Source organism: Sciurus carolinensis, chromosome 1, assembly GCF_902686445.1.
Source record: "Sciurus carolinensis chromosome 1, mSciCar1.2, whole genome shotgun sequence".
NCBI classification, from domain to species: Eukaryota; Metazoa; Chordata; class Mammalia; order Rodentia; family Sciuridae; genus Sciurus; species Sciurus carolinensis.
The window spans coordinates 197,767,175-197,783,794 of record NC_062213.1 but is presented as its reverse complement, the minus strand read 5'-3'; the positions used below and the strand labels follow the sequence as shown (position 1 = coordinate 197,783,794).

At 39.7% G+C, this 16,620-nt stretch overlaps 1 protein-coding gene across 1 annotated transcript in view; it reads right to left on the bottom strand.

Annotated features, from left to right (window-relative positions):
• Positions 1-16,620, bottom strand: part of Fbxo42 (F-box protein 42) — a 106,573-nt gene that overhangs the window by 65,887 nt on the left and 24,066 nt on the right. The window contains exon 2 of the mRNA XM_047557172.1: positions 1,884-2,150. Within this exon, the coding sequence (XP_047413128.1) occupies positions 1,884-2,133 (250 nt within the window). The 5' untranslated portion in view covers positions 2,134-2,150. The remainder of the gene's footprint in view (positions 1-1,883; positions 2,151-16,620) is intronic.

The following is a 16,620-nucleotide window of genomic DNA, read 5'->3' as shown; positions in this document are numbered from 1 at the left end:
TAGATGACCCTGGGCTTGAAGATCACTTTTTAGATACAACACCAAAGGCACAACTCATGAAAGAAAGAACTGATAAACTGGATTTCATTGAAATTTCTGGCTGGATGCAGAGACACATGCCTATAATCCCAACAACTTGGGAAGCTAAGGCAATAGGATCCCAAGTTCGAGGCCAGCCTGAGTAACTTAATAAGACCTTGTCCCAAAATAAAAAATTAAAAATGGTTGAAGATATAAAGAGCTCAATGGAAAAGCACTCCTGCATTTAATTCCCAATGTCCCCCTCCCAAAGAATTACAATTTTCCACTCTGTTAAAAACACTGTCAAGAGAATGAAAGGACAGGCTGCAAAGTGGGAGAAAATATTTGCAAAAGATTTATCTGATAAAGGAGTATTATCCAAAACATACACAGTACTCCCAGAAACTCAACAATAAAAGAAGTTCAGTTTTTAAAAACAGGCCAAAGACCTTAACAGTCACCTAACCAAAGATATATGGATGATAAGTAAGCAGATGAAAAGATGCTCCATATAATTTATCATCAGATAAATGCAAATTAAAATGACAAACTACTACATGCCTATTTTAATGGGGAAATTCTAAAACAATGACAACTAAATATACTGTTGAGGATGTGGAATAGGAACTCTTTATCTGTTGCTGGTGGTGATACAAAATGGTACGGCCACTTCAAAAGCAAGGTGTCTTTTAGTGGTGAATGAATAAATGAACTATGGTTCATCCAGACAAGAAATGAGCTAACCACCCAAGAACAGACAAGGAGAAAACTGACATGCTTATTACTAAGTGAGGGAAGCCACTCTGAAAGGCTATATGACATTCTGGAATAAGGCAAAACAATGGAGACAGAAGAAAGATCAGTCATTGCAGGGACAGGGGAAAGGGAAGGACGACTAGGCAAAGCACAGAGGACTTCCAGATCAGTGACATTACTATGCTATACTATAACAGTGGATACATGCTGTACATTTGCTCAAACACATAGAAGGTACCCTGTCAAGAGTAAATTCACCTGAGCATGGTGATACATGCCTGAAATCCCAGCTCTTCAGGAGGGTAAAGCAAGAGGATTCCAAGTGTGAGGCCAGCCTGGGCAACTTGGCAAGACCCTTCCCAAAATAAAATTTTTAAAAAGAGCTGGAGATGTAGCTCAGAGGTAAAGCACTTGCCTAGCATGTATTAGGCTGTGAGTTCAATCCCCAGCACCATGAAACACAAAAAGAAAAAGCAAAAAAAATGCACATAGAGCCTGTGCTTCTTAGAGATAAAATTAAGTAGTAAATGCTTTCATGATCATGTGTTGCGAAAATTAGCTACTTTGAGAGATTTTTTAAATATATATGTGTATCTATATCTCCTAGTTAAGAGCAAGGACTCTAAAGTCAAATCGACTGTGAATCTTGAATCCTTAATTTACTACTTGTGTGACCTTGGTTAAGTTAGTTAACTGCCTCCCTCAGTGTCCTAAAATGAAGTATATTCTATTTGTAGTTTGCTCTGAGACTAAAGCAGTTAAAACAGTGCTTGACACATGGTAAGAGCATATTCATGTTAGCTTTTATCATTCTCTCATAGCCATGCCTACTTTGCCTATTCAAGAACAGAATTTTCTAAATCACCTGTAAGAATATGAAGATTTTTAAAAGAATTCTCATTTTAAAACTGCAAATCCTCATTTTAAATACTACATATTCAAGCTATTCATAAAACTAACCAATATAACAAAAGGAAAATGGGTTGTCTAATAGTCATTTTATAATCATAATACATTTAAGGGAGAAAGGAAGTTGGGAATCTAAAAATAAATCATTGAACACAATTTTAAAGGGCTTATTAATAAAGATTTCTCCTTCACAGTACCTTTGATAAGTCGATACCACTGTTTGCAGACAAGGGCTGCGGTTTTGTGTTCCTGATACGGTGAGAGGAAGGACAGGATATACTCCAGAACCTCTTCTGGCAGCTCAGACATGGACCTGTCATGTCTCGTCTCCAAAACATCCAATACCGGATGGGGGTCCTCATCTTGCTCCATTGTCCCTTCCAGTACAGTTTCTTCTTGGTCCACAGCCATGAAACTATCATCTTCACTGTCCGAGGAACTGGCCATGACATTCCACTTGACAGCTAGAGTAGGTAAGAAACAAATGTCAGTGTGCACTCTTATCAACAGCTCAGGTCCTATGCTGTTCAGCTCTCCCTCCCTCCCTATGACCTCTTCTGTTCAGCACCTCCCCACACTAGTTGTGAGCCACCTTAACCTAACAGGAGGAGCTCAAAATCCAAGCCTACCCACAAAGAATTTGATTACACCACCACCACCACTGAAAACCAGAAAGGCAGCCGAGTTCTGGTATAATCTTAAAACTGGAAAACTTGTTCTCCAATAATTCCTTTAACTTGAAAATCTGACAGACAGCAAAAAGAATAAAAAGCTAGCCTCCAATGGTCAGTAACAACGATCCAAGACCGTGAACTTCAAAAGGAAAAACTAACTGGTCCTGCAAAGAGTAATAACATTCTGAGGATGTGAATTAAGAATAACATTTTGAGGCTAGGGGCATAGCTCAGTGACAGAGAGTTTGTACATACAAGACTTGGGTTTGATTCTCAGAGCTGCAAAAGCAAAACAAAAATATTTTATTCCAGCTTTTACATAAGATAAGTCACTTAGGAGCATAATAAATGCTCCCAGAATAATTAACTAGCTACAATATAACATATAATACAATATTTACAATAGAAACATCATACCAGATCCAGGCAATAAAAAACTGAATTAACCCAAATGTCTAGAAAAGATAAATGGTGGCACATTCACACAATGAAATATTATACACCCAGGAATGACAAATACATTCACAGATAAATCTTGCAGACATAATACTAAGCAAAAGACGATGAGAATACATACTACATGATTATATTTATGTCAAGTTTAAAACTAGGCAAATTACCTTATGTTACAAATGAAGATAGTGGTGACCAACTGCGAAGCCCCTAAAGTGCTAGTAATGTTCTGTTTCCTGATTGGGTACTGATTATATGGATGTGTTCTGTTCGTGAAAGATTCACTGAGCCAAGTACTTATGCACTTGTCTAAAGTTTACCCAAATAAGCTATTATCAGTAGTTATTTCTAGTGGAGATACACATAATTTTAGTATTTTCCTCTTTGTACTTATCTGTATTCCTTAAATTTTCTAGAAAGTCCATAAATGTACAGGGGAAGGCAACCCACTGATACATGCAAGGCCTGAGGTAAAAACGGTAAAATTAAGGAAACAGGGTGATTTATGTAAGAACTGTGTCCCCAGTTAGATTCTTCAGGGAGCAGATGCTCAACAGTAGTAGGAATGAAAAAGGCTGACTGATGAGTAACTTCTGTGACAGGAAGAAGCAGGACTGGGCAGGCAGGCCACGATGCACAAGCCTGTGAGAGCTAGCACAGACGGCCAGTTAAAGGAACACAGTACAGGGACAAGGAAAAGCTCACACACACTGCTTTGCTTAGCCACTGGTTGGGACCCCTCTAGGAAGAGCATGACCTTGACTCCAAAGTGGGGGCTGACCTTGAAGAGGCTAACAGCTTCAGCTACACTCCTTTAGAGGTAGCCAGCCAGCCTTTTTTCTTTTTTGCTACTGAGGATTGAACCCAGGAACACTTAACCACTGAGCCACATGCCTAGTCCTTTTTATATTTTATTTAGAGACAGGGTCTCGCTGAGTTGCTTAGGACCTCGCTAAGCGGCTGAGGCTGGCTTTGAACTTGTGGTCCTTCAGCCTCAGCCTCCCAAGCCACTGGGATTACAGGTGAGCGCCACCCTACTCAGCATGCCAGTTCTTTCTTGAAGAGACATCTGAGATAATTTTATTCTTCTTTAATACACTCACCTTGTTCCATACACATCCACCCAGACCATTCACTATGCCACCTCACTTTACAAACATCCAGCATTCTCTGTATGTAGAACTGATAAAAGGGGTAAGAAATAGGGAGAAAATATGCTTTGAGACTTTGAGAAAGATCTGAAACGTCGCAAAAGGTGAGGGGGAGGGGAGGAGAGAGGATGGAGCACTCCCACCTCATCTCTGACTCTCCTGTAATTCATTTACTAGTTGTGCACAGCTTTAAAAGTTGGAAGAATGATCAATTAAGGACAATGGGAAACATGAATCAAAACTCATCACTTCCAAAAATGGTTCATCTACCGAATAGGTGTACAGCTCACAATATTGCAAATGTGTCCTAGCAACTTGGCTGCTAGAATCTTAGTGATAATGGGTAGCTGGCAGCTCCTGGGTGACAGGGTGGCCCAAATCCTCCTGGTAGTGTGGGGGGAGAGGCAGTGACCATGCAAGAGTTGCATTTCTCTCCATCCCCCAAAACCAAGAGCATCATAATTAATTTGCTTTCAACTGCATTACATAAAGAACCTAAGGCCTTTTCCCACCCCGACTTGAGTGAGCTATATTTCAGTGAACAGATATCTCCATCTCCAGTCTTAACTCCTGTATTAAAAGCAGGTACATTCATGTGAAATACAAAGTAAAAATCGGAAATGTTTTTCTGGCAAAAGAAAAAAAAAATGGTGACTTCTGTTACTAAAAAGAAAAAAATCACTTTCAAAACTTCCTCTTTCTTGTTGTCCTGTACATTATTTCTTCCTATTGGCCATTTCCCTAATTTACTGAATTACTTTATTAACTCCCTTCTGCTCTAAAATCACTGTTAAGAGTCCAAAGAAATTGGGGCTGGGGAGATAGCTCAGCTGGTAGAGTGCTTGCCTTGCAAGCGCAAGGCCCTGAGTTCGATCCCCAGTACCGCAAAAAAAAAAAAAAAAAAAAAAAAAAGAGTCCAAAGAAATTAACTACTTGAGTTTGAGTTTGGTTCAAATTGAATTAAATACAGTCATTCCCTTGTACAACATTCTTGTGTTTGTGTATGTGTATGTGAGAGAGAGAGAGGGAGAAAAGGCGAGAGAGATTGAACCCAGGGGTACTGTATCACTGAGCTACATCCCAGTCCTTTTTTGTATTTTGAGACAGGGTCTCACTATTTTGCTCAGGCTGGCCTTGAACTTGCCATCCTCCTGCCTCAGCCTACCGAAATGCTGGGATTACAGGCGTGTGCTATCGTGCCTGGTTACTTTGCATGAGATTCTCACAGACTATGAGCCTAAGAAGGTCTGCTTCAGAACAAACTGAATCAATGGAGACTACAAAGGTCATTTATGCTTTATTTTTTCCCCAAGCAAAATAAATCTGTTTGATTCAACAAAACAACTTACTCCCTTTCCAAATCTTCTAAGAGTACAACTGGCAAGTCTCAACACATGCTGTATGAGCCACTCAGTCATTTCTCTGTCCACAAACACATCAAGCCTCAGACCCCTGAAGGCATTTTTGCTAGCCTGACCCTGGCACAGATGCCGAGGAGCACACCAGGAGTGGGCTCAATGCCTCAGTAATTACATGCCCAGTGCCAATTTTCATGGCCCTTCATTTTCACTTCCATGATTAGGTAATGGAACCATCACGTATACTCCCTGAGGACATGGAGGCATCCTAAAGCTGAGTTTTTCTTGTTTTCATGCCAAAAGGCCCTACAAAACGTTTCCCATGTATGTGCATTAACTCAACGAATGTGATATTTGTCAAAGTGTTTAAAAGAAACCTCTTAACGTTTGTATTAGGTCGTCTCATTTTCCTCAAAGTGATGGAGTTTCAGGACAAACACAAACTGAAGTTAACTTAATGGAATCAATCCAAGCTCCTTGAACGCAAAGTCCATTTAGATGAGCCCAAAGTTTAAGGCATTTCTACTCAGAACACCCTTATGCTGACCTCACATTATTTTATTAAAAAATTACACCATTTCTGTGCTGTAAGCACAAGTCCCTGAGTTCGATCCCCAGCACCACAAAAAAAAAAAAAAATTACACCATTTCTCAGGAATAGGAGACCCAAACCCATGTATGTCATTGGATATTGCCAAGATATTTTATTGGTCATAATTAGTATATACCTCTGATCCCTTGAATTCTGACCTCCCCTCCCCCAAGTACTGGGGGTTGAACTCAGAGTTGTCTACCTCTGAGCTACATTCCCAACCCTTTTAAAATTTTTTGAGACAGGGTCTATATTAAGATGTGCAAGTGGGCCCTGAACTTGGGATCTTCCTATCTCAGCCTCTTGAATATCTGGAATTAGGTGTAGGCCACCATGCCTGGCAAATTCTGAACTTTTTCTTCTTCTTCTTCTTCTTTTTTTTTTTTCTTTTTTTTTGGCACTGGGGATTGAATCCTAGGGTACTCTATAACTGAGCTACATCCCCGGCCCTTTTTATTTTTGAGACAGGGTCTTGCCAAATTACTTAGGGCCTTGCTAAATTGCTGAGGCTGTCCTCAAACTTGTAATCCTCCTGCCTCAGCCTCCTGAGTCACTGGGATTACAGGCATGTACCACCATGTCTGGCAAATTCTAAACTTGTAAGGTGTACACTGGCCTGAGAGTCTATTGCCAGGCTCACAAGCCACACCCAGTCACCCACTGCCAGGTCAAGAAAGAGGTGTTTAAGAAACCATCTAATTGGCCCAGGAGAATTTTGGGGGTGGGGGGGATTATTGGGAATTTAGCCTAGGAGCACTCAACTCCTGACATCCCCAGGTTTTTTATTTTTTATTTTGAGACAGTGTCTCTCTTGGTTGCTTAGGGCCTCACTAAATTGCTAGGGCCACAATGCCCAGCAAGAGAACTTTTTTCCTCTAAAAAATTACTATATCAGGGGCTGGGGAGATAGCTCAGTTGGTAGAGTGCTTGCCTTGTGAGTACAAGGCCCTGGGTTTGATCCCCAGCACCGCAAAAAAAAAAAAAAAAAAAAAAATTACTATATCAAATTCCATTTTTTTATTTAAAAAAATTTTTTTTAGTTGTTGATGGACACTTATTTATTTATTTATACATGGTACTGAGAATCAAACCCAGTGCCTCTCGAATGCTAGGCAAGCGCTCTACCACTGAGCCACGACCCCAGCTCATCAAATCCATTCAAATAAATATCAGTTTCTCTTTCTGTTTGGGTGCTTTGGAGTAAACCCAGGGATTCACACAAGCTAGGCAAGTGCTTTAAAACTAAGACACATCCCTAGCCCAAAATCACTTTCTAAAATCCAAACAGCTTGCCCTTCTGAGGTAAAAATTAAAATTAAGACTTTCAGACTGGTAGATATAGCTACTGCTTCTAGCTTTAATGCTAGGGTAATTCTAGCTTTAATGTGACTTAGGGTAAGTCACACAGTAATAAAGGAAAAGTTCTCTAGCCTTAAAAAAGGAAAGTTCTTACCTACTTCATGATGATTCTACAAAGACAGCACATACCAATAAATGACAGTTTACTGGAGGAAACTCAAAGTCTGTGAGAGCTCACCAACTCAAAGAAATCCAAAATAGCAACGCCTATAAACTTGGTGCTCCTCTGAACAGTTTCTGCCTTCAAGGAGCTTGGATTCTATCAGGTTGACTTCAGTTTGTGTTTCCCCCAAAACTTCATCACTTTTGAGGAAAATAAGAAGACCTAATACAAATGCAAAAAGTAAGAAAGTTTTCTTTTGAACAGTTTCACAAAAATCACATTCACTGATACACATACATGTGAAATATGGGAACTAAATTTCCTCACTATGCATTATATGTTATTAACCTGTGATTCTGGTTCCTATACAACTAGATATCTGACAATCAATCCTCTTGAAGCAAATAGGTCTTTATAAAGTTGGAATTCCCATCATGTACCTAAAAGGAAGCTGAAGATTTAAAATGCAATAAAGTTTATTCTTCACAATTTCAAAACATAATAAGGATCTGGGCATGGTGGTGCATGCCTATAATCCCAGTTACTAGAGAGGCTGAGGCAAGAGGATCATAAATTCAAGGCCAGCCTCAGCCATGTAGTAAGAACCCATCTCAGAATAAAAAATAAAAATAACTAGAGACATAGCTCAATAGTAAAGTGAAAAAGAAAAAAGTGAAGTCATAATGATAGTAAAACGAAGCACTGAGACATACAGAATGAGGGGCTGGCCAGGGACAGCAGTGCAAACCATAATTCCAGCTATTAGGGAGGTAAAGGCAGGAAGATTACAAATTCAAGGCCAGCCTGGGTAATTTAGTGAGACCCTGTTGGAAAAAAAAAAAAATGTAGCTCAGTGGTAAAGCACCCCTGGGTTCAATTCCTTCTAACAACAAAAACAACAACATCAACAACAAAGCAGCCAGGAGTAGTGGCACATGCCTGTAATCTCTGGCTCAGGAAACTGGGGCAGGAGGATGGTCACTTCAAAGCCAGCCTCAGCACCTTAGCAAGGTGCTAAGTAACTCAGTGGGACTCTGTATCTAAATAAAATACAAAAAGGGTTGGGGATATGGCTCAGTGGTTAAGCGCCCCTGGGTTCAATCCCTGGTACCAAAAAAAAAAAAAAAAAAAAAAAAAAAAAAAAAAGACCAATGAGGGAGTTGAATTGAGCAAAAGAACCTACAGCATTCCTCACTTGCACAAGGACTCCTGAGGCTTCAAGGACAAAGCAGCAAACTTATCATTATGAAATCAAGAAGTTACCCCCCCTCAGTGGCTATAAAAGTACAAAATGCTACTCTTGAAAACATAAAATACTGTGAAATGAGGAATTTACAGAATATCATAATATGATTCATTTAAGATAATAATAAGCCTTATTAATATGCCACCATTATTATCATTATCTTGTACCATGTCAAATAAGAGTTATAGGAAGTGGAAAAATGATCAAATATAAAATTCTACCTTACTTCATACATTCAAAAATGTAATATCTGCTGTATTCTTAGACCCCACAGAAGGTACAAAGGAGGACATGCCACTATTTGCTCTCACAGATTATCCCAGTAAGGGTAAAGACACATACCTAAGTGAATAATTTCAACACAAGACACTGTATGATGGATGACCTATGGTACAAAAAGAAGCTTGAGCAGGCAGGGAGGAAAGCCGCGGGTACCACCAGGATAAGGAAGTCACAGAGGCAAGCATGCAGGCTGAGCAGTAATGGCTACACAGGCTTTCAGGGAATGACAGGTGGAAGGATAAAGATTTTTTTTAAATTACTGTTTCTTCAAGTAATAGTCTGCCACTTACAGAATGATCTTTTGGACAAAAGGTAAAAACCATTGCATACTCAATGGGTGTTTTGATCACATGAATATACTATTTAATATTTTATCTATATTAGACAAAGTTCATAATCTAAAAACTCCTTAGCTCCTTACAGTCCATGTTTTGACAAAGTCTAGGAATAGAATAATTTGGCATAACTACTATAGCTATTAGCAAACTGTCAGCTACTCTGAGATGCAAAATTCAGAGCTGTTTCTATAAAGTATTCCAAATTTAATAACAGATGTCAGCTGGAGTTTTATTTTAACAGTGTGTTACTCAATTAGGACTCCCTTTAATGAAATAAAAAAACAAAGTATTTCCCCAAATTTCCCATCTGTCTACTTTCTTTCTTTTTTTTAGATATATATTTTATTTTTACAGACTGCATTTTGATTCACTGTACACAAATGGGTACAACTTTTCGTTTCTATGGTTGTACACAACGTAGATTCACACCATTCGTACGTGGGTAATGATGTCTGTCTCAGTCCACCATCTTTCCTCCCCCATCCCTCCTGCCCCATTTCCCTCTACACACTCCATAATTCCTCCATTCTTCTCTTATCCCCCCCCATCTGTCTACTTTCTTACCATTCTTTACAATGGCAGATATTAAATGAAAGCAACTGATGATCTGCAAAGTCATTAGAAATGGACCAGTTCTTAGGGCTGCGCTCTTTACCTATATGTAATATGCAAAGGATTTGCTGTTGCTATTAAGTACAAATGATTAAAAAAAAAAAAAAAAAAAAAAAGGTACTGTGCCAGGCCTGGTGGCACACACCTATACTCCAGCAACTTGAGAAGCTGAGGCAGGAGGATCACAAGTTCAAGGTCAGCGTGAGCAACTTGGCAAGACACTGTCTCAAAACTTTTAAAGGGCTGGGATGTAGCTCAGTGGTAAAGTACCCCTAGGTTCAATTCCCAGTTCAGGGAAAGGGGGAAACATAATTATTTAAGAAAGAAAACTGCAAAAAGGAAAAAAGAAAAAAAAAAAAAAAAAAAGCAAATAATCATAGTGTAACAGTAGCAAACTCAAAATTGCACTAGGCTACAGAAATGCTCATTCAAATAAATCGCACCTTTCCTTCCCTACTCCCAAAATACTCAGTACCTGCCTGCACACTGACAATTACTGTACTGTAGCTGTGTGCCTGCTTCCCCCGTCTTCCTCTCATTAGGGCACAAAAGAAAATAATTCTACTTTCTATACTTAGTACCTGACACACAATCTAAGCACTCAGCACTTTAGCATGCTGAATGAATAAACAAGAACAGCTTTAGGAATGTGTTTTAAAGTCAACAAGACAACCCATTTTTCTTTAAACATCCCAGTCCTATTTTTAATTTTGAGGGAGGATCTTGCCAAGTTGCTCAGTCTAGCCTCCTACCTCAGCCTCCCAAGTAGCTAAGATTAAGAGGCACATGCCACCATGCCCAGCTACAGCCCAAATCTTAATTCTTATTCTGATAAAACAAACTTCATATTAAGAAATAAAATCAGTTCAGATATCAAAAACTTAAATAAAACAAGAGAAGGGAGGGTAAAAATGGAACCAAAGTACAACTTCTAAATTGAAAAACAAGCCATGTGTGGTAGAATATGTGGTAGAGTATGTCTGTAGCATCAGTTTTTCAGGAAGTTAGGGCAGGAGGATTACTGGAGTGCATGAGTTTGAGACCAATCGGAGAAAAAAATGCCTGTCTCAAAACAAAAAGCCCACATGCTTAAATTTACAAGCAAAATGTAAATCATTTTTTTAAGATGTTAGACTTTTTCTACTATTGTAGAAAAATGCTCTGACAAAATGCACTGAGCATGTAAAAACCAGTGCATGCCAGGATTCTCTTAGTCTTTTGGGAAAAGGCTTTATCACAATGATTTCCAGACTTCTGAATTTCACAGATCAGCAATTTTGTGGGGCGGGGTAAGGGGAGGAGGAGGGGACTGACATAGTTTTGACAATTGTATTTTCCAAAAAAAAAAAAAAAAAGGAAAAAAACAAAACAAAACCACATGCACATAAAAGTTCTACCATCCCCAGTGTCTTGGGAGGCTGAGGCAGGAGGATCGAGAGTTCAAAGCCAGCCTCAACAACAACGAGGCACTAAGTAACTTAGGGAGACACTGTCTCTAAAATAAAATGCAAACTAGGGCTGGTGATGTGTCTCAGTGGTTGAGTGCCCCTGAGTTCTATCCCTGGTTCCCTCCTTCCCCTCAAAAAAATCCTACCATCCAATTATCATAATTTTATAAAAGGACATTTAAGGGTTGCGGATGTGGCTCAGTGTGGTAGAACACTTGCCTACTATGTGTGAGGCACTGGGTTCAATCCTCAGAATCATGTAAAAATAAATAAAAGTATTGTGTTCATCTACAACCAAACCAGAAAAAAAATTTTTTTTTTAAAAGTGACATTTAAAACCCTAAACAAGGGACTAGGGGAAAGTAGCTCAGAAGTAGAGTATGTGCATATTAATAACACGTGTGAGGCCTCGGGTTCAGTCCCTAACACCATCAAGAGAATCTGGAAAAGTTGAAAGATCATGACCCCCAAGAAAGGGAACCCCATACACACACGGGCACCCTAAGACAACACGAACCTGAGGCAGTATAATTGGGAAAATCCTTATGTCAAAGTTATTACATTTTACTATTTACTTGCTTTATGGGTAAAAAGAAAACCCACAGATAATTAAAACACGCAGTCTGAATTTTAACGAGTGGTGTGTATGTGTGTGTATAAGACTAATTTAAATTAAAACTGTTTCTCAGTTATTCTGGGAAACCATTTCCTAACACAAGGAAAACATCAGAGAAGATGATTACTGGTCAAGTGCAATGTGACCTGCAAAAACAAATGCAGCCTGGTATCTTCTAGAAACGGCTTCACTGCTCTTTTTCCTCCACTGGCACATCAAGTTGATGATGTTTTGTTCCTGTGCTTCTCACAATAAATTCTTAATGTCTATACTGTTAACGAGATTTAACTAATACCTGTTTTTACATCTTTTAAACTGCAATTGATTATATCAAACTTTATTACTGTTTGGGTGTTATTATAGTCAAACCAAAGAGTTTTGTAACTTTCCAAAGAAGCTTAAGTTTTAAGCATCAGGTTCTCCTGCAACTTGCTATTTTATGCTACTTAAAAGTAAAAATAAAAAAGGAACAAGGCCAAGTCTCATTCCAAAATTATGTAAGTCAGAGCATTCATCAACATCCTGAGGAGTCAGTGAAATATTAAGGAAAACAAAAGCCTCCCCAGGGTTTAAAATGACCAAGCAATCACCATGTCTTCAGGACATCTTTCTGCTTTGCTCTTCTATTACAGATCTGTTTCAATAAAAGGATATTTTTATTAATCCAATGTATTTTACCTTGCATAAGCAGTTCTGTATGGTGAAATGTCTCCATGATTCAAAAATTAAAAGCAACTTCTACTTTGACTCTACATTTCTTATAAATAGATCTGCAAGTCCTATGCAAGTATTTGATAGTACATAGTCAGAATGCAAATGGAGGAAGGAAAAGTTCAAAACCATACTGGATTTGGCAATATTTATCAATGTAAAATATGCAACACAGGAGATTTTGACTCAGCAACCTAATTTTCAGGTACCTTTCCAATACAAACATACAAACATCCAAGTGCACATAAAGGTCTGCACAACTCAGGCAGGGTGGTGCACATCTATAATCCCAGTTACTCGGAAGGCTGAGATAGGAGGATTGCAAGTTCAAAGCCAGGCTCTGCAACTTAGTGAGGCCTTAAACAACTTAGCAAGACCCTGTCTCAAAATTAAAAATTTTTAAAAAGGCAGGGTATGCAATTCGGTGGTAGAGTACCCCGGGTTCAATCCCTAGTACCAAAAAAAAAAAAAAAAAAAAAAAATGGCAATATGAGAAGGACTTCAAAGAGACTTCAAAGAATGTGATAACTGTGCTAAGAACGGAAACCAGCCACATCCCTTGTCTCCAAACTTTAGGTGGGGATCAAGCAGAGCAACCTTGGTTGTAAGGTAAAGGAATACACTCATAAAATCTCTGAAGAAATCATCTGTGCAGCAGGCACACAATTATACTGTACATTGCCCCCAGCTCAAAGGTGCAGTGTGGCTCTCCATATTGCCCTGGCCCATCACCACAGAGGCACATAAGTAATAAAATGTCCAAACCCTCTCGGTTAAGTCCTCCACATTCTTTCTTTGGAATCAGAAAACAGTATCCTGGGAGCTGGATGGGTTGGCACAGGCCTATAATCCCAGTGACTATGGAGGCTGATGCAGGATCATAGGTTCAAGGCCAGCCTCAGCAACTTAGCCAGACCATATCTCAAAATAAGAAATAAAAGAGAGCTGAGGAGGTGACTGGGTAAAGCACTCCTGTACCAAAAACTAAAACACAACACAACGGTATGCTGGAGTTTTTACAGGGCTGCAGTTGAATAACACAGAACATGGATGACACTTGAAAACCTCATGCTAAGTGAAGCAGGCAGCCGTAAAAGGACAAATATCACACGATACTGCTCACATGAGATACCTAGAGTAGTCCAAATCACAAACAGAAAGGAAAATGACAGTAGTCAATTTCACTAGTCCCTAAGCAACTTGGTGACACCCTGTCTCAAAATAAAAAAATTTTTAAAAGGCAAGGGACATAGTCCAGTGGTAAATTGACCTGAGTTAAATCACCAGTACCCACCCCCCCAAAAACACACAAACAGAAAGGATGTCATATTAGAACATATCCCTAAGCAGTACATTGTGCAGTGGTTGCCCGGAGCTGGCCTCACTTCCGCTGTGAGGTGAAACGCCTCCACATGCATGTGCCACACTTCATCCAGTCTACTACTGACAGGAATCGCCTGGCACCAGCATTTAGCTCAAATGAAATAATTAACACTCTTTTAGTTTCTCTACAACAGTGGCTTTCAAACTCTCTTTACAGTACCACAGTGAAAAAACATTTCATGTCAAAACCAGCCCTCACAGGGCTGGGGATATAGCTCAGTTGGTAGAGTGCCTGCCTCGCAAGCACAAGGCCCTGGGTTCGATCCCCAATACCGAGAAAAAAAAAAAAAAAAAAAAAAAACAGCCCCCACTACACACAACACATAAAGATATATGAATGGGAATAGGTTTCTAAAATTAATACCCTTGCAATGAGATACACTGATGTTTCTCATCAAGGCAGGACAATTATTTGTTTATTTATTGTGGTATGCGGGGTTTGAACTTGCTAGGCAAGGGCTCTACCACTAAACTACATCCCCGGTCCCTACACTGGTAGTTTCTACTATTGTATTTAACACTGCCATGAAATCATCATCATTCTTAGCAATATGCAGCAAGATATAGGTTGAAAAATACTGCTCTGGGGTACACATGTAAGGGTAAAGTGCTGGGTTGTAGGGTACAGACATATACACCCTTACCAGGTGATGTCAAGCTGTCTTCCACAGGGATTCCTCTAATGTATACTTGCACATGATGTATGTACAGCAAATAATTTTTATTTAAATCTAAATGATATAAAATCATAAATGGGTATTAAAGTTTATTGAATGTTCTCCTATAGTTATTAAAACAGCATATGGTTTTCTTTTGGTCTGTTGGAAGGTAAATTATATTAATTTTCTAATATCAAAACAAGCTTGTGAGTCTGGTGCAGTGGCACAAGCCTATTATCCTAGTGACTCAGAAGGCTGAGACGGGAGGATCACAAGTTCAAAGTAAGCCTCAGCAACTCTGTGAGACCCTGCCTCAAAATAAAAACTAAAAGGGTTGGGATTGTGGCTCAGTGGTTGAGCACCCCTAGGATCCCTCATACCCACCTATTCCCCACACACACACAAAAAAAAGAAAAAAAACACCACTTCTTGCATTCCTCAGATAAACTGAACTAGGTCATGATTCATTATATATTTTTACAACGCTAGATCAATTTGCAAATGTTTGGTTCAGGATTTTTGCACTTACATTCCTGAGGGACACTGGTATATAATTTTTGCTTCTTGTGCTGTCCTATGATTGTGGAACCTAAGCTATGGGGACAGTTTTTTATTTTCCTATTCTCTGGAAGAGTTCACTTAAAACTGGAGCTATCTATTTCTTGAATATTTGGCAGAGATTAAAAATCTACCAGGGTCTGGAGTGCTCTGTGTAAGATTTATCTGACTACTGATTTCATTTCTTTACAGTTAATAAGTCTACCTGAGTTTTCTATTTCTTGAGTTAATTCTATAAGTTACATTTTTTTTCTAGGAACATACAGATGATCTAAGAGGAAACATGTCAGCCAGACTAATTAAAACTTTCATTACCCACATAATTTAAACAGACAGCCTGGAGATGAGCCACACAGATGCCACCTAAGTAATGGCTAAATGCCCTCAATTTTCAGCTTCTATGAGCCATTCAATCTTTTCACTTATACAGCCTTCTCTCTTTCTGTTCTACTTTTGTTTTTGATACTGGAGACAGAATGCAGGGGCACTTCACCACGGAGCTACATCCCTAGACCTTTTCATTTTTTAAGACAGGGTGTCCCTAAGTTGCCCAGGCTGGCCTTGATAAGATTCTCCTGACAGCCTCCAGAATCGCTGGGCTCTCTGACCTACTTCTAAACACCATCCCTTTCTTCCCCACTAGAGTACACTACATGAGAGCAGGGACTAAGGTGCATTCATTTTTGTACGTCTGGCACATTAGTAGGTATGATTTTTGTCTTATTTTTATTTTTCGGCAGTGATGGGGATTGAACAAGAGCCTCAGGTATGCTAGGTAAGTGCTCTACCACTGAGCTACACCTCCAGCTCTCAATAGCTACACTTTTTAATGAATGTGAACTTAACTTATGAAGATAACATCGATAATTCATTTTTAGTTGCAAAGTACATACTTGAGGTATTAAGGGTTTAAAGATTCCTAATGGTTTGAGACAACAGCCAGGCCCCGAAGGACCCCTGGCCGGACTGACTGAGCCCCGTCTCCAGAATCCCTCCCTGCCTCTGGGGTCCTCACATCCTCTGACTGCTCCCTGCCGCCAGAACCCCCAGACCAATTGACTGCACCCTGTCACCGGATCCCAGACCGACTGATTGCACCTGGCCTCCAGGATCCCACAACCACACCAAACACACCCGACTTCCAGGACCCCTGCCTGACCAACCACATCACACCTCCAGAACCTCCAGCTGACCACGTCCACACCCTGAGCTGCAGCTCCCCATTTGCCAACACATTTTGAAGACAGAGCGGCCATCTTGGATAATCCTGGAAGCCATTGCAACCATCTTTAGGTGGGGCAAATCCCATCCTGAGACACCTGCTGGAGACTTGAAGCTCATTGTCAGGTACCTCTCATGCATCAAGCAACTGAACACTGGGAGGTTTCATT